General features: G+C 40.7%; 1 protein-coding gene across 7 annotated transcripts in view; it reads left to right on the top strand.

The window, feature by feature from the left end:
* KLF12 (Kruppel like factor 12) overlaps positions 1–19,555 on the top strand; it is a 436,995-nt gene that overhangs the window by 202,026 nt on the left and 215,414 nt on the right. For all 7 annotated transcript variants that reach the window (XM_045978049.1, XM_045978044.1, XM_045978050.1 and 4 more), the window contains one exon: positions 461–550. In XM_045978049.1, the coding sequence (XP_045834005.1) occupies positions 461–550 (90 nt within the window). The remainder of the gene's footprint in view (positions 1–460; positions 551–19,555) is intronic.

Below are 19,555 nucleotides of genomic sequence, written 5' to 3'. Positions count from 1 at the left end.
CTTGTTTTTTAAATTATTTAGATTTTGACAATGATAAGAGGATATGGTCATTTTTTATCTATATTCTCCTTTGTGGATTTCTGCACACATGCAACCTCTGGAACTAAAGAAGAGAAAAACATCCTTCTCTTTCCTTCCACTGCTGCAAAAGTGTGATGAATTTTTCCAGCCCCATATAAATTAATGTTAAGGTTTCTTTACTCCAGTTTATTATAGTCTGACCTCCAACCCAGAGGTCAGAGAATCAGACTGATTAATTCAACTTCGTGGTCATTATTTCAAATGATAGTTCAGAATGGGGGGATAATTGGTTATGCTGATAGTCTCATTTAATTATACTTCATTGTTAAAAAAATTAGGTTAGCAGTACTAAATGTACTACCATGAAGGAAGAGTCTACCAGATGTCCTCATTTGAATGCTTTATGGCTGACTTTCTCTCTCTCTCTTCTTCCTCTCAGAATATCAACACCTTTGAGAACAGAATGTTAATGCTTGATGGGATGCCGTCAGTCAGAGTCAAAACCGAGCTTTTGGAATCTGAACAAGGGGTAAGTTTCCAACGATGCTCCACCCTCTTCTCTGCTTGAGCGCGGCAGTCATTTCCAGAGCTTCCTGACATTTGCTGACTTTCACTTGCCTATGCTGTTTCTCTCCACCCATGATCATCTGAGACTGGTTGATTCTCATCCATTTGCAGCCTCGGCCATGACTAACTTGGAAAAGACAACTTCCTGAAACTAGGAAGGCACAGTGACTTTATAAGAACCATATGGTTTTATTTAAGTTAGTGAAGGTTTTTGGAAAGCTAATAAAAATCCAAAGCAAAGAGGAATTATTAAAAAAATAAGATAGGAATATATCCTCCATGCCAAAATGGCTTGCTTCTTTCTTAGCTGGGAAGTTACAGGGTACAGGTATGGGAACGTTCCTCTTTGCGGGATTGGTTTCTCTTTTGACATTTGTATTTACCCTTTTGTGCACCACGAGGACTAGAAGACAGTTGACGAAATTCAGGTCGATGAGTTTGAAATGCGAGTAAAGCAAAAGAAGGCTTGTTTAACAATACATAGCAAAATTGATAAATAAAAATTGAAATATGAAGACTTAAGATTGAGTTGAAAATTGAAAATATGAAGACTTAAGAGCATAGCTGGATTTCTTTTTTAAAAGGACATGGCTGATTTTATAATTGTTAACATCTGTAGCTTCCGTAGTCGAAATTGTAATAAGGGCAGTGTGACTGCGTGCGGCCTTGGCTGACCACGTTCCGTATTTATGTGCGAAAGCACTGCCCGTGTGCCCGAGGGCCCACTGCCTCCCTGTGTTACTAACCCCCCACCACTGCGGCACTCCAGGTGACCGGAACAGGGATGAATTAAGTAAATATTTCATCTTAATCTTATTAATGTATCTCTTACCACAAACAGCATAGCATGTTTGTAAGTGAGCAACCAGAAGACATTTTAAATGTAGATAAAATTTCACTTGTAAAAATCTGTGTGCGTGAGTTGGTGTGGGATCCCAAGTTCAAGGGGTAAGGATGCTGCTGGATTAGAGAGACATCATAGTGAGGAACCGAGGGCACGAATCCCAATAGTAGCATGTAGAGGGTTTCTGCAGCAACTTCCCCATGCCCGAGCAATCCAGGGCAGAGTGAATGGAGTCACAGTATATAGTTCTCTGATTCACATGCAGCCTGTGTCTGAAACAGTGTATAGTCAGTGTCGATTGTTGTAGCTCCTCGGTGAACTCTGTGGAGTATGTCAGCCGGTGACACGCCTTCCCGGCTCTGGGCGGGATATGTCCATTGTCCCACTTAGGGTCAGCCTGACACTCAGGCTGCGGAGCATCCCGATAGAAGAAACCGGGTGGTGGCGAATGATGCTACTTGTTCCTTGTAGACAGTGCCGCAGGAAAAAGTCTTGTGTTCGCCTGGGTTTTTTAGCCTGACTCAATCAAGTTAAACTCTACGTCTTCCAAACCAAGTAGTTTTTACCTTTGCTGTCGGACCCGACAAGGGAAGAGTTTGTTTAATTTCTTGGGAATTTCTGTTTTCCTAATCCAAGTGCATGAGCATCTGTTTCTGCAAGTCAATTTCTACACACCCCGTGTTGAAGTTGAACACACCACACAGACCGTAGCGTCCCATTCACAGAGGATAATAAATAGCCTTTTTCCACTGCTGATGGAAAAACGAAGAAGTAGTATATCCCACATGGTTGCTTTTATTTCATGAGATGTTCTTCAACTCGAGTACTGTAAATCTACTCTAGTCACGCATGTTGGAGGAAGGCAGGGAAGCACAGAAGCCAGAGGGTCCTACTTGTGCCACTGTTCAGAGCCACGATGGGTCATCATTGCTGCCAGCTCTGGGAATCTTTGATGATGTCAGGATACTTCCCCTTTACTGTCCGTTTTCAGTTGTAAGGTAAGGTTTGCATGAAAGATTTAGATGCACAAAAAACAAAAGCCAGGATTCCTAGGGGTTTTCCATTATGAACACGAACCTCATGCTACCTTCTTTATAGAAAGTACTTACTGCCCTCAAATAAGGACAGGAAAAATGGTAGGTTCGTAGGTCTTACTTAACTCTTAGTCATTAAAATCAATTTTCCTCCTTGTGAATGGAGCTGCTGTTAGTATTTTAACCCTCATTTAGATTGTGTATGTTGAAGGGAAGTAGAAACTTGATTTTATTCTTTTCTTTACCTTTGTATGAACTTCTTAAATATATGGCAGATATAATTTTGTTCTCTTTTATAGTAAAGCTTTAAAAGAAGCAGCCCAGTGTTTAATGGAATGTATTATGACCTCATTATTTATGGAATATAGTAATTTGTATTTAATCATTTATAATATTTCAGTTCAATTCTTCTTTAAAATTAGGGATAAAATAAAGACTTTTAGTGAACTTCACTTTCGGTCGTTTTACTGGAGTTTTTAATTGGGGTATAACGGGGTTGGGTGATACATGGTATCATTTCAGAATCAGAACTATTTTAGATAAGGAATAACAGAATTCTAAAGATTTCCTTATTTCACTCTTCTAGGACTCTCCTCAGTTCCTGTTAGAAGCTGGTTGAAGTTTGATTATTTTTATGAGAAAGTGTGAACATTGGTGAACTTGATCAAATATGTGATTATGGGCTTTTGAAAAAAGATGTGATATTAGTAACAATAAACACAAAGTCATAGAAATGAATCAGTGCATCACAACAGTGAATGAGAAAGCCTCAGCTTGATGTCAAGGATTAGATTCTGTAATCACTCTGGAAGACCTAATTTCAAGAGTGCGTTTTTAAGACATAGACATTAAACATCCAGTCTTTTGGGGAAGAAAAGTTTCATGTGCTTTTCAGGCTCCGGGTGGCATTGTAAAGATGCACTACATAATACAGCCCCCCTGTTTCAGTGCACCACACACACATATGTCCATTCTCCTCTGCTGGTTATAAATAGTCCCTGTCAGCTGGTCTATACATATCTCCCCACCCTTCCAAGGAATTCAGGACCTGATGACCACATTTCAGAGCTGGAAGAAAGACTGTGGAATGGGTTTAGGTTAGCCACTCAGCTTTCTGTCTTCTCTGAAAAGTTCTGGTTGCCTGGCCTCATTCTCTTAATAGTTTAATGGTGTGTGAAGGGGGTGGTCACAGCTCTTCAATCAGATTGTAAGCTCTTGGAGGACAAGAATTGTTCCTTGTATTTTTCTTGTAGGTCCCAGCCCCCGGCACATGGTCAGGAAATACATGCTTTCCTTGTCTGGGCATTATAACTGGTATGGTGAAAAAATACAAAACCGGTGTGTCATTCCTCGTTATAAACCTGCTCTGCCGACTTCATAGGGTGGTTGTGAACAAAAAAAATAAAAATTGGAAATGCCGGAAACACACATTCTCGTTGATGGCATAGTGTTCAGCTTGTAGCCCTGTGAACTGAATAGGTACAGTAACGTATCCACACTGACTCCGCCCCTGCCTTCCGTTTGGAATTCTGTCACTCCTGCATCCTTAGTTTTATGATATGTAAGTAGATGATTATCGTAGTCTCTTGAAACGGGACTTCGGTTTTCTTCGGGCTTGTCGGTAATACAGCACATGCTGCTAACCAGTCCATGGGTATGGCATGTGCTCTTGTGATACACTTCAGGGGCACAGCAAGGAATGCTCGAATGACTTTGACTGTGACCTTTGGTGCTTCTGTCCTGCTGTTACAAGAGCTTCCCAAATGCTGTCAGCCTTTGGATGTTCTAACATGTTATTAAGCAAAGGACGAAAGCAGGAAGAAGAGGACTGGAACGATTCCACCCAGAGATAAGGCAGGAGCAGAGAAAGGGACTGCCTCAAAGATGTAAAATATGATTTTTGTTCCCGGCCTTGCAGCTCCCTGGCTTGAATGGCCTTGGGACGTGACTTCATAACTCCAGGCCTCTATGTCCTCATCTGTACAGTGGGGGTGTTAAAGGCCGGCCCAGGTTCCATTCAACATTCTTCAAGGCTGGTAATGGGCCAGGAGTGAGAAAAAGCATTTCTCCTTGGAGTTTAACGATCCTACCATGAAGAAGCTACCCGTGTGTGTGTAGGTAGAAATGCCTAGACTTGAAAGCGGGGCAGACCCAAGTTGAGATGTTCCCCATGCCACGGGCCAGCTGTGTGGGACCCCTTGGTCTCTGTCCACCCATTTCTCCTCTTCTGGGAAGTGAAGTGAACCATCCAGCCTCCTAAGAGTCTGCCTGCCTGCTTGAAGAAGAGCAGGAATAAACAGGGCCCCATTGCTTCCGTTTCTATGGATGCAATTCTCGTAGTATATTCAGTAGAGATTAAACAACTGGACTAATTTAGAATTTTAAGAGAAGAGGTAAGGCAAATCTCTAAGTCTAACCCTTATTTTTTTTTGAATTTTTATTTAGTCATATCTGGAGAAATACTTCAGATTCTGTTTAGAGTTTATCACATTAGAAATGGGATAATGAAGCCAGGCATCAGTGATCACGTGAACGCCGAAGTGACACCATATTTTGGTGTGACAGTGGCATTTGGCCACAAGTTTTTAGAAAAGGGTTTCTGAGTGTGTATACTTCAGAGATGTTTCCTGATATGTTTACAGGGGGATGATGAGGTGTCTGGGATTTGCGGCAGAGTGAAGTGGGAGGACAGAATGCATGGGGGCAAGATGAGGAACGACGGGTTGAAGCCATGTGACTGGTTGAAGCCATGTGACTGGTATCCCGGGGGCTCGTGTAACTGTTCTGCCTGATTTTGTATATCTTTGGGATTCTTGGAAGTAAAGTGTTTAAAAAGGAAAAGAAGCTCTCTAAAAATAGAAAAGTTCATCGGTGCACGGGCATCCTCAGGGAAACACGCCTCTCACCCAGCCACCCTCACTGTCCTCTCAGTCTGTGGGCAAGGACTGACAGCAGTGCTCAGGCCTGGGGTTACCCTCTCCCTTCTACTGTAGGGCATGTGCGTTTCTGACCTGTGGGCCTGTAGGTGGAGAGCGGTAGCAAGAGCAGAGCAGAGGGAGAGGGAGAAACATGTTGGGTGTTTTGCCAATTTTAAGGGCTCCAAACAGTCCGTGATTGGGTTGTAGAAGACCCTCGTACGTTCCACTGGGGGCAAAGCCCAATGCGTCTTTACTGCAGCCGTGTGGCCCCGAAGGGTGTAGGTGTGGCAGCAGGTGGGTTTAATCATATCCTCCGTGGCTTACTAGCAGGAAATGTCAGGCCAGAGATCCCTATGAGTGCCCTAAATTTAGAGATAGGACAGAAGAGGGGCACCTGGGTGACTCAGTCGGTTAAGCGTCTGCCGTTGGCCCAGGTCATGATCCCAGGGTTCTGGGATCGAGTCTCACATCCGGCTCCCTGCTCAGTAGAGAGGCTGCTTCCCCCTCTCTCTCTGCTGCCCACCCTGCTTGTGTGCTCTCTCTCTCTCAAATAAATAAATCTTTAAGAAAAAGAGAGAGAGAGAGGACAGAAGGGAGTAATGACCCTTTTCCTCGAGGCAGCTTGCAGTAACTTTTGCAAAGCATTCTGCAGGACATTCATAACAAGGTGGTGAAGGCATTTCTGTATCACAAAGGACTGACTAGCACCATTAAGGTACTATATTGTACCTTCCTGTAGAGTGGAGTTTTGCTTTATGCTTCTCACTATTCCTCATCATCTCAGCACAAGGAGCTTACAGCTAGGCAGGGCTCGATAAATAGTGATTCAGATGCTATTTATTGTTAAGTGAGAGCCAGGGCCAGACTGTAGAATATTGAGGATTTTGAGACAGGTGCTGTTTTGGAAAAGACCCCAATCTTTAGGCTTAATAAAGAAATAGAGACAGGTGCAAGTCTTGTGGCTGAACCGAGACATGTGCTATGGAATGTTTAAGACAGGCAGTTGCAGCAAAATTTAGTAGCTTTAGAGAAAAACAACAACAACACCAAACCTTTTTCTTTTTCTCAGAAAACTGTTATGTTTAATTTCACATAAAAGGTTTAATATATATCCGTGTGTAAAAGCTTAGCAAGACAGTGTTACTGTAATGACTTTATCAGAAGAAAAGAAAAGGCATTGTAAAAATGCCACTTGCATTACCCTTTAACAGAGGCTTATTATTACCTCCCCTACTGCAGAACAGGAGCCAGTGTAGCTAGTAAATTGGTAGCGTTATCTTAGACATATGAATTTGCTTATCATTTAATATTCTCCCATGACCCAAGGCTTGAGATCTTTTGATCTGTAGTGAAATCTTTGCATATCACTACGTGGCTTCAAAGAAAAACATATGCAGAAGTTGTGTTATTCCTAATCTGAGAAGACCATTTAAAAAAAAAAAAGGCAGGAAAAAATATCTGTACTTGCAAAACTCATTTTAAGGAAGAACTATCCTCCACTAAAGAAGCAGAGTTGGACTGATTTTAATAATGTCAGAATGGCCAATAAATGTATTAATAGAAAGAATTGAAAATCAATGAGCTGTGATAGTAATTACAGATAGTACCCAAGGGAAATATAGCAGCAGGCAAATCCTTTCCCTTGGGGGCTGCCCTGGGCAAAGCTATGAAGTTGATGATTCTGCCCTCCTTCTTTCCCGTTAGGAAGGTACTTTCTCCTTCAACTTAATTCTTGTCCATTCACAGCCCAGACATTCCCAGCCCTCCGTGCGTGCGTGCATGCGGTGATGGCTCAGGGTACCACAGACCCACAGATGACCGGTTCTAACTGGAGTCTCTGTAATTGAGGAAAATGTAATGTGCTATTCTTTCTGGGAGTCATTTGCATTTTTATAGGGTCAGTGCTTTCTAAAAAAGAACACTTCTTAAAGAGTAATTTGGAAATTTTGAGTTAGGGAAAATTAACCTCTCTGCAATATTTCAGTTTATGCATGATTGTGTTTTCCTCCGTGTACTGGTCTTCGTGGTAGAATTACAAAAACAAAATCTGGACCATGAGGCAAGAGTTGCTCTTTATCTAGATGTGTTTTCATGTGCTAATATTTGCATGCTGATTCACAGTTTATAACTGTGATTATAGCTTGTTTAACCCTTGGAGGACTTTTGCTTTGGACCACGGGGGATTAGTTACCATGGGAACTGACCTCTTACCATAGACAATTAGAAAGCCAGACAAAATATATGAAGTGCTTTTACACATTGAGCAACAACAGGCAGTTAAGGACTATGATCCTTGGGAGTAGGGCAGAAAAGGAGGTGAACTTTACTAGTGCCTTAGCCTTCTGCCTAAAGGCAAAGCAGGGGGAAGAACCCAAATAGGGCCCAGCAGTCACTGAGTTAGGCAGCAGGGATTGGAATTTGGGAAAGATCAAGGCAACTGGTTTTTAAGGAGAACAGTAACAGAGAAAGGAATTGTACGGAGAGAGCTCCAGAGATCCTCAAAGTGACCCCCAAGAAGGGTTTGGCTAGGTAACGATCTACCTCTGTGTGGAGGAAAACAAGGAAAGAACGAAGAAGGCAATTGGCAAAACAGTTTTTTTTTTCTTTTTTTAAAAAAGATTTTCTTTATAGAGAGAGAGATCACAAGTAGGCAGAGCAGCAGGCAGAGGTGGCGGGGCGGGGTGGGATGGGGTGGGGGGAAGCAGGCTCCCTGCTGAGCAGAGAGCCTGATGCGGGACTCGATCCCAGGACCCTGACTGAGATCATGACCTGAGCCGAAGGCAGAAGCTTAACCCACTGAGCCTCCCAGGAGCCCCCTTTTTAAAAAGAATTTATTTATTTATTTATTTATTTATTTATTTATTTATTTATTTGAGAGAGGGAGAGAGACAGTGTCTGCCTAAGTGTGGGGGAGGAGCAGAGGGAGAGGGACAAACAGACTCCCCACTGAGCACAGAGCTTGACTCTGGGCTCAAACCCAGGACCCTGAGATCATGACCTGTGCTGAAGTCAGTTGCTTAACTGACTGATCCACCCAAGTGCGCCTCTGGAACAATTCTTAGAGCTCACAGACAGTTCCCACAGACCAGAATGGAGAGACAACTTTGTACATGGGGTAGAGGTCTCAAAACGGCCACAGGTTAGTAATGGGACTGAATTCATCCCACAGTTGTCTGGGCTGGGATTTGCCCTGATGCAGATAAGAAGCAAACCCTGAAAGTGTCACACTGACCTGGAAGTTACTTAATTATACCAGAGCAAAATCCAACACTCTGGAGGAAGACATAAGAAGATCTAGCCTTCCGTGATGTAAAGGTTCCACTATCTGGCAATTGATCATAACTGAATCAATTGATCAGATAGCGAACAAGATGAACAAAACCTCTGTGACCTGTGGAGGATCTCAAGTAGTCTAACATATGTACAATTGCACTGTCAGGAGAGGCAGGGTCAGAAAAATCATTTGAAGAAGTAATGGCTGGGCATTATCTAATATGAGGAGAACCCACATATCCAAGAAATTCAGTTAGCTCCAAGCTGAAGAAACCACGCCAAAGCATAAAATAATCAAGTTCCTGGAAACAGATAATGAAGAATAGTCTAGAAACAGCCAGCAGAAAAGAGGTGAATATATCTGATATACAAAGAAACAAACAATCAGACTTCTCACCATGCAAGACAGAAGAAAGAACTTCCTTAGGTGAAAGGAAAAGGACACTGGATAGAAATTCTGGATTTACACAAGGAGATGAAGAGCACTCAAAGCGCTAAGTCTCTAGGCAAATATAAAAGATGTTAAAAAAAAATCTTTTTAAAAGAAAATAATGCAAAGCAAACATAATAACACATTGTGGAGTTTATGACCTATTAGATGAAAATCAACAACTGCAGTAGCACAGAGATGGGGGCGTGGAAGGAAGTACACCATTTGGTATGGTATTATTTGAAGGTAGATGGGGAACCACACACATGCACGCGCACGTGCACACACACACACACACACACACACACACACACATATACACAGTAAAACAGCCAATAAAGTTAATAAACCCTAAGGTGGAAATGAACTGGAAGCATTTAAAAAAATATTCCATTTTCTCAGAATGAAGGCAGAAAAGAGGAAAGATGAACAAAGAACAGGTAGGAGAGATAGAAAACAAAGAGCGAGTTGGTGCATTTAAACACTGTATGTTAAGAATTGTGATGAAACAGGAAGAGTTTAAGCACTCCATTTAAAAGATAGATTTTCAGCTTGGGAATAAAAGCAAGACCTAAGTTCATCCACCTGTAAGATGTTCTCTTTAAATGTAAAGATACAAGTATGTAATAAGTGACAGGATACAATCAAGAATAGTCAACATCATGAAGCAGAAACAAGAATGGTGGTTGTCAGGGGTTTGGTGGACCGGGATGTGGGCAGTTTGAGGGTATAGAGTTTCAGTTTTGCAAGATGAGAAAAGAGCTGTTCCAGAGTAATGTGAATGTGGTTAACACTTCTGATCTGCACATTTAAAGATGGTTGTGGTTAAATATATTTTGAGTTCATGACCTCAATTAAAAATAAAAATAAGTTTATAAACCCAGAGAACTGATGATTCATAACTGTACCAAAGAGCTGGTGTAGATTACTGCACTGAGTGGCTGAAGGAGGACTTCAGCAGAAATCATTTCAGATGGCCTCACATGGGATGTGACTTTTTTAGAAGGCCTGCTTGTTATAGCAGCTGTCATGTATGAGTAAATGGCCCTGCTTTTACTTACAATAGAACCTCTTAAATAAATGTTGGCTTTAACAATGCCCTTCTCCTGACTCTGGAGGAAAAAGTTTTGTGTGAAACGTGAGGTCACTTGGGTGTAGGTCTTCCCCGTCTTGTTGATTGTGGACAAGGCTTGTCCTCCTCCAGATCTGACACTGGAATTCTTATGTCCGATAACATTTTTATTAGTAAAGAATTTAAATATATATAAAAACCTTTCAAGAAGAAATTAAACACATGATCACATTACCTTGAAATAAAAGCTGTTAATAGTTTAGGATATTTTCTTCCAGGGACATCATAAGTCTATACTAAACATTCTTTTAAACAAGCAGAAAGTAAAAGGATACAGAAAGATATGTATACCCTAAATCACAACACCAAAAACAAAGCTGTGGTCCCTGTATTAATGAGGTGAAATAGACTTCATAGAAAGGAATATAGCCAGAGAGAAAGTGGAACGTTTCATAATGATAAGATCATTTATTTATAGGACATAACAGTCCTACATGCTTTTGTACCTGAGTAAACCTTTGAGTATGTAATGTCATCCCCATTACTAAAGAAAATCTCAGAGCTCTTGTATGTCAAGGTCACATCCGCAGTAAGTAACAGGGATGGGACTGGAGTCAAGTCTTGCGTATCAGAATCTTTTCACTATTGTACGCTTTCTTTGTTGTTCAGCTTTGATAGCTGTTGTCACTACAATATTGCAAACAATCTGATATAAAATAATTCCCACTATAATATTAGTGTTTAAGAAGGATTTAAGCAGACCTTACGGAAAGTGTTAGTTGAATATGCCAATAAATGCAAATTACCTAGAGAGGCTCATGGCACTCCGGTAGTGTGCAGTAATTATGAATTCTTGGGTCTCTCTTTTATCTTAATTGCATAGGATTAAAAAACTTTCTTTTTACTATGTACCATGTTTATTTTAATATAAAATAATGTTTACAGGTATTTAATAGTAGGTAGAAATTACAAAAGTATTCCCTGGTCATCACATGGGCAGAATTGTATTTCGCTGTGTGTCGGTTTTGGACATCTAAAGGGAGCAGAGCAAAGCTGACACTACATATCAGGTTCAGTTTTCTAGAAAACTTCTTGGTCTCTGTCATAGGATCTTGAAAGCCCAGAGTTTTATAAATATGTAACAACATAAAGATGTCCACTGTGCTTTTTCTTTTTTTGCTTTACAAATTATGTCAGAGTCATCACTGAGGACAATGTGTACACACTTTGCTACCAAGGCACATTCCACCTGGTGGAAAGTTTGATCAATTTAATTTTATGACTGGTCATGTCTGTGGCCTGTGGAAAAATGAGTCTGTCTCTGATCCGCTGGTTAGTCCTTTTTCTTGTCTGAAGGGAATACTGTCAGATTTTCTTAGTAAAAGAGTATTTACTTCTTGTCAATCGTAAATGAACTCTGATGTTCCGATGACTTACAGTTCCCATGATTCATTCTCTTTCCACCTCTCAATCTTCAGTTTCATTGCTGTGTTCTTGTCATAACTAATTATATCTTTTTCAATAAAGCCATGAAGATGATGATTGAAAGTATTCACTCTTAAAGCCTGATAAGACTTCAAAATTAAGAAAAAGAATATACTTTTCTTAGGTTCTTTTTTTTTTTCTTAACCTCAGGTGTATACTTTTTTTGTTTTTAGCGTGAAAGAAATTAACACAATTGTAGTTTATAAATCTCTAGCCTCCTTTGTCTAAGTCAGCTCTAACCAAGAAGTAGAATAAGTCTACTGGGTTGCTTCAAGTTTTGTTCTAAATTTCATATGAAGAGGAATATTTAGACCATTTAAAAATGGATCATCAATATGTTGTGTGTTTACTAAGAAAATAGAGGCAAAACATTTGAGGTGAAGTATTTTCTATGAACAGTGTAGTGGCTTCTGGCACATTTTAGGGACTGGACAGTTTAGACATTGTTTTTAGGCCCATACACATGACCTTCTCATTTATAGGATATGCCCCCCACCCCCCAGCAAATATTGTACTTAATGAAAACTTACTTTTTTTTAAACTTTAAAAAAATTTTTTAAGTAAGTTCTACCCCCAACGTGGGACTCAAACTCTCTACTCTGAGATCAAGAGTCACAAACTCTACCTACTGAACTAGGCAGGCACCTCAGTAAAAACTTAGATTTTTGGAAGTTTCAGTGTTTTACCCTCAAACACTGTGCGTGAGAAAATTATTTTCATATACATCATCATTATTACTGTGATAAATTTCAATAATAGGTCAAAATCCTTAATGTCTATTGTCTTATTGAGTCATAAATTGGATATCAAGACCGTTCTCTCGTTCTGTTCTCATTGCATGACCGTATGCTGCCATTTGCTCTTATCTCCTTCCCACCAAAGTCTATTGCCACAGTGGCTCCCCGTTGGCTCCTAGTGACATTCTGCAAATACGTATAAGTGGAGATGTTGTCTTCATTTCTCCTCCTTGGATTATTCTCCTTGGGGTAGATTCACATTTCTTTGCAGGGTTTTTTGAACTACAGAAATGTTTTTGGAAGATGTGAAACCTTTTCCTATATTTAAATTTAGGTATAGTAAGGAGTATAGAATTCAGCTAGAATAAGTGAAATTGTATACATAAAGCATAACACAGTGCACTATGCATTAGGTAAACAGTTAAAAGCAACTGCTCATGCAGTTGTTACTGTAGTCTGAATTTCTACTTAATTTAATGATATAAAATGATATATGTATGATTTGGTGCATGTAAATTAAAATATATGCCTAGTTATTCACACAGATCTCAAAAGACTTAATGATCCTCCAAAGCTACACTGTTTCATAAGACTCCATTATCCACTAAAAAATGGTACTGTCCATGTGTATGCTTACACAATAAACTTATACTGATATTATATAATTGCCTTTATCATAATGTACATTTAAAAATAAGTGTCTTTAGTTCTTTATTCTTGGACTTAATTCAGGGTACTGTATCTCATCATATATAACTAACTTTGCTTAAACATGAAGACCTAGAAACACTTGTTACTGTAGAAGGTATTTGAAATATTCAGAAACACATATGGCCATGATGGTTAAAGGAGTAATGGTTTAAATATAACTTTCCATTTCATAAAATGAAACTATTTCTCTAGTGAATATTTTATTTTAAATTTCTATTTTCACAAAGATAGTTGTATTGCTACCATTCAAAATTTCCATTGGTTTGAAAAATGATCCTTACAAAAATAGGAAGAGAACTAGGAGAGGCAAAACTAGTATATGACATATTATAATGTGACTGATTTCTTAAATTAATATCTTTTGCTTTTTCTACAGGAAAAATGATACGTAATGTTAAGCTGTAACATTTGGAAATAGTGGGAGAAAAGCCACCAAATAACTGATATCCCTAGTTTTTGAATTACATAAATTATCATCTTTATGTCCTGAAAAGTGACTTGCTATTTCAAGAGACCTATGGCCTTTGTTAGAGTAAATTGTTTTCAAATGTCGGGAAATTGTACCTACATGATCTGACCTACTTTATGTAGCTGACATGATTCATCAAAGCGTGTTATCAGAGTGTGCGATACTCTTTTGGGATTCCTTGACATCTTTGCTTTCTCATCTTCACTTTTTGCTGGCTTCCCATGTTGTGATTCCAGTCCCCCAGAATAGAATCTTTAAAGTTAACAAGAACAGAAACCCCTCCACTCGCTAGACTCGTACGGTGAGGTGTGGACCCATTGCCAGTCTGTGGCCCCGTGCTCTGGAGCGATGCCGAAGGTAGTCCAGCAGGGCTGCCGGCTCTCGGGGTGAGTGCAGTGGCCGGAGTGTCTGGCTGTTTGGAAAAGGTTGTGACGGACACTCTGACATCAAATGCCGGAAGACCGGGACAGTGTATTTTCACTGGAAGAGCCTTGAGATGTGGTTTGGCTTTCTTCCACCTGTATCGTTCCTTGCTGTGTAGGATTTAAGCATGCTTCTCTGACCTACCAAGAGATTTTCTGAGTCGATATTTAAAAATATGTATCTCTCCACTTCAACTAGTCAGGGCTAGTTGTTTTAACAACATGTTTAACAACAATATGTTTAAACAACATATTCTGTTGTTTACCACCGCTACCCACTTTCCTGCTTCAGTATGTTGGGGCTTAGCTCAGTGATTCTCGGGTTAAGTGCATGGACCCTGGAGCTGGACGGACTGTATTTATGCTCTGGCTCCAGCATTTGTTCTGGGACCCGAGCAAGCTGGTTCTCGCTCAGTCTTGGTTTCTTCATCATCTATAAAATGGAGATTACTCCCTACCTTGTGGAGTTTCTGGGAAATAAAGGAGTTAATATATATAATACTTACTAGCTGCTTGCTGTTGCTTCATCCTAAGACCCTCTCCATTCCTGTAGCTGATTTTGGTCTCGGTTATCCTGCACGTCCCAGGACAACAATCCCTTTGCCATGAAGTATATTCCCATTGATCTCTCCCTTGTCTGCACTTCTGTTGAGTCCACCTGTAGTCACTGCCCATCTAATTTAGCACTTCATTGAGCTCAGATTGCGTTGCGTGTATTAACTGTTTGATTTCAAGCACATTCATTTGTGAATTCAGTCTCAAAACCATCATTTGGGGTGCAAGTTGTGAGGGATCTAGGTAGGCAGTAGCCTGACAAGAAGGGGTCCCCACAGTTTATTTGGAAGATGATCCTAATCTTAAATATCCCAGTAGGAATAGCTCTACTAGTTAGGGTAGTGTTTAAGGACACTGACACAATGTGTCTGGTCATTTATATCATCTCCAAAGATGGTCCTGGTAATCCTACAGTGATCATCTCTTCGAGTGAGGCCAGTTGTAATTAACAGTGGTTAAGGAACTTCTCCCAAGATCAAGCTGCTTCTCAGTGTCAGAACTAGCTGCGTTTGAACTTAAAAAAAAAAAAAAAAGATGTTTCCTGTAATATACTAGGTTGCCAGTTAACAAATGCTAGAAATATCCTAGGTGAAGTAATCATGGGAAATCATTAATTTTTGCAGGTCTTGAAGAATCATTCTCATTATTTAATAGTCATATTTCATGAAAAATATTTATTGCAATAGTATTGTCTATTGATTCGTTGAGTGAATCTGATTTGGTTCATCTAGACCTTGCATTTCTTGGTGTTAGAAACGTATTTTCTTCTTCAGAATTGGTAGTCTGAGGAATAGTGGTGGCAAAGTGCTACTTTGCATCTGTATGTATCCCTTGCATAAGTCAGAGTATTTTATTATGTGTTATTGTTGATGTTTGCATAAATGTAACGAGCAGATGGTATAAGGTATTGTGATCACCATTTTCCCCATCAACAGTTGGCAACATAATAAAGTGGTCACTTGCCTAGAGCCCAGACATCCTCCGTGGCAGGTGGGAGATTACAACCTAGGCCTTCCAACACTTAGCCGACAGCTCAGGGGTTTAGCCGTATGCACAGTTCAAGTGCCAATATGTCGTGTACACGGTTCAGGATAATCAGCATTGCTGTGGATGGACAAGATCCCCAGCAATCGTCACGGACTTCAGTGATAGGTCTTAGTGGGACAAGGAAGTGCTGACCTGATGATGTGGATGCAAGTGGAACTGAGTCTTGATGGATGAGTTTGGAGAACAGGCATGGAAAAGACAAGACAGTCTTGGGTAGGTGGAAAGAGTGTGGAAGAACATTGATGGGACCAGGGCTTACCCTTGGATAGGCTGCCATTGGAGAGCAGGTTTTTCAGAGTAAGAGAGGATATAATTCATCCTTTTCTGTGGACAACAGAGCTCTGTCACTTGTCATGTAAGGGAAGAATGTTGGCGCGGTACCGCTGTTTTGGGGAGGTGGGTGATCTGTTGTCTCTGGGGCTCTCCGCACTCTTAGCTCACGAATTGGTTTCTCTCCTTTTCTTCTGTGCCTTCTCATTCATGCTGGTCCTCACTTCTTGCTGTGGTACTGAATTTTCAAGCCTGGTCTGCCGTTCGAGAATTCATTTAGATAGATTTGGAATTACTGATATTTGTTCACATAAAAGCTGTGTTATAGTTAAGTGTGTTAGACATTTGAGTTTCATGCTTCACACCCTTTCATATTCCTTATACCATTTCATTTATCTAATATGATTTCATTGTAATTCTGTATAACACTCTGGGAGTAATCCATGGGATTACTTCGGGCCCATTATTTTTATGGACCCAGAGAGTTATTTGAGTGCTGCTCTGTCATGTTCTCAGTTAGAGTCTTAAAATGGTGTGTAAGTCTAGAGACACTCTTATTTTACGGAAATCATTCAGTACTGTAGATGTGCAGAGAATTTAGCCCAGTTCTGCCAGGGCCACCACTACTTGGGTAATTCAAGCAGAGAAACACCATGTTCTTAAAACTACACCATTTGTTCTGTCTTTGATGAGTTAAAATGATTTGGTCTGATTAGTTTTGCAAAATAAGTGATCCTTGTACAACATCTTTGGTTCCTACTTATTTATTCACTTGTTTAAAATAAAAACAGAGGGGGGAGGGACATGGAACAGATCTATATGGGAGAGCCGTGAAAATTTGAAGTTATACGTATAATTCAAGTTTGAGGATTTTACACTTGGCTATGTACTGATGGGCTTTTTTGTTTAAAGAGTTGGGCATGCTCTAGCTGAGTACCCTTTTACATCTTGTGAATATCTTTCGCGTGCTTCAGAGCACCTCCTTGTGCATTATTATTTGCTGTTGGTTACAATTCAGTGAGGAGGCAGAATAGAACACGTGTTCTGATCATCATTTTTCACAGTGGAAAACTGAGAAATGAAGGTTTCGCTCAGATGGAGTATGGTAGCTGCTTCTAAGGGATGGCTGGAGAATGCAGGTGTTCTTGTTTGACACTCAAGATCAGCTTGTGAGCCAGGTTGAATGGCAGGGAGGGTATTCACCTCAGGACTTGGAAACCCAGGGCAAGGAAGGTAGCCCTTTTCAGAGTGTGCTCTGCTGCCCCGGGCTGCCCAAAGATTCTGGGACCAGGGAAAAGGATCCTGGGCATCAAGCACATCCCCCAGGGGATTCCCATGCTTCCTGCATTTTGAGAACCGCTGATCCAGGGTGAGGTTCTGACTTCTCATTAGGCTTCTTGTGACTGTGACTTGGAAGGTGCTACTATCTAAACTTAGGAAGCTCCCTGCTGTCATAGAGCGAAGGAAGGGCTCCTGTGGCGATCATGAGACCCCGTGGGACTGTCTGCCCCTGGCTGATATGCGGGGCTGGGCAGGGGAGTACATGGACATGCTGGTCTGGAGACATCTTAGCAATTGTTAGTACCCAGAATGGATGAGTAGATACGTGTGAATTCTGAATGGTACAAGTGATTTGTTTAAAACTCGGTGAGATGATGTGAGGAATTTGAGAAACAAGACAGGATCATAGGGGAAGGGAGGGAAAAATGAAAAAAGAGGAAACCAGAGAGGGAGACAAACCATAAGAGACTCTTAATCTCAGGAAACAAACTGAGGGTTGCTGGAGTGGGGGCGTGGTGAGAGGGATGCGGTGGCTGGGTGATGGCCATGGACATTGGGGAGGGTATGTGCTATGGTGAGCGCTGTGAATTGTGTAAGACTGGTGAATCACAGTCCTGTACCTCTGAAACAAATAACGCATCATATGCTAATAAAAAAATAATTTTAAAAAAAGGAAAGAAATGACCAAAAAACTCCCAAAAAACAAACAAAAAAAATACCTCAGTGAGAGTTGTGAGGAAATTTCCAAAGAAGTAGAGTAAGTGTAATCCCAATCGTACTGGGTCCACTTTCTTCCGCAGCCTTTGGATTCCTGTGGAGCCCAGTGAATTCCCATTGTCAGGTGTGGCATTGTATTTTCAAGTTCCAAGCCAATTACCATTGAATCATGAGAAATGTACTTAACTCTGTCTTTGAAGAAGTAGTTCACATTTTAGTCATTGACATTTTATTTTACCTCTTCTCTGCTAAGAGAGTGAATGACTCATTTAGAAGTTAAAAAATACTTGAACTGTTTAAAATATTGATGTTATAAGTGCCATAACTTAGAAGAGGAAGCAGGAAAATTGGCATTTAAATGATGTCTCTAAAGAGCCCACATCTTTGTGCAGACTGAGAGTCGCTATTGCTGTGAGACTGGTGTCGGATTCGGAGCTCACCTCTGAAAGGCTGGTGGCCCGGCCGCCGGGGGCCTCATAAGGCTCCCCTGCCGTCGGGGTCTGGGGGTTAACAGTCACTCTGTGCTCTCTGGCCAGTCAGGAGCCCTAGTGCATGATTTTCCTAGGGTAATTTTTTTCTAATTATCTGAAGAGGTGCCAGTTTCTAATTTTTGGGGGGGAACTTTTGGGTCAGCGGACGCCTTACACAGCCCTTATGACAATGCATCAAGTAGGCTCTCAGCAAATGCTCCTTTCATTGGAATTCACTCAGCCTGACTAGAAATCTGAGATTCTCTGCTTAAGCTTCTGTGACACAGTGTCATGACATTGCTCCGTAGGATCCCAGTTCTGTCACCTCTGGCATGGATGGTCCGAGAGTCCGCCTTTCTCCTGACTGTGAGAAAAGATGGATCACACCCTGCCCCTCTTCCCTCCAACAAAACAGAGGAACTCATTTTATAAGATCTGACAAGACTCATGTCCCACTCTTCTCCCTCTCCCTTTCTCCCTCCTGCTTTCCAAAACCGAGTCTCTCATTTCTCACAGTGTATCTGCCTCTGTCACTCCTTAGCAATCGGAGATGAGCATACGTGACAGTCGAATATGAACTTAAAAGTCCACTTATTTGCCAACCCGCCTAAAAATAGAAATAATAATAGCCTAATTTCTGTTTTGCTTTTAATCCCCGGCAAGTGACTTTGCAGAGCCATAGAACAGCCCTAACTTATGAATCCTCTTTGGACCTATGGGATAACTGGTGACCTCTTTCCCTTGGTGTTATTAAGCCAGGCTGAGATTGTCTTGAGGTGAGAACAGTACTGCCATTGTCTGGATTTTTAGGAAAATTAAAATCATTGACAAAAACTCTGGCAAACCCTTTGTTAATCAAATATCTTAAAACTTTTTACACAATAATCTAGCTTCTTGGTTTTACTGTTTTTTTTTCCCCCTATGGTTACAGAGATGTTAAGCTCATCTTCAGTCCTATAGTATATTTAAAATATGCAAGTGACCTACTTATGACACCAGGAGAATATCTGTAGGATTTCCAACTTAGAGCATTGAAGGAAAAAAAATGCAAACACAACTTTGACCTTCACTTCATTGGTAAAATCTTTAAGGCAAGGACTGGAAAGAATCAAGTAATTTTGGGTACGTATAGAATATGAAGCTTTTACTCCTCAAAGGTAATAGAAATTTAAATGGAAAACAGTGCAGTTGAAACTGGACAATAAATTCATTCAGTTAAATGGGAACTAGGT

This window comes from Meles meles, chromosome 14, assembly GCF_922984935.1.
Source record: "Meles meles chromosome 14, mMelMel3.1 paternal haplotype, whole genome shotgun sequence".
Lineage (NCBI taxonomy): Eukaryota > Metazoa > Chordata > Mammalia > Carnivora > Mustelidae > Meles > Meles meles.
This window is presented reverse-complemented; position numbering and strand designations above follow the sequence as displayed.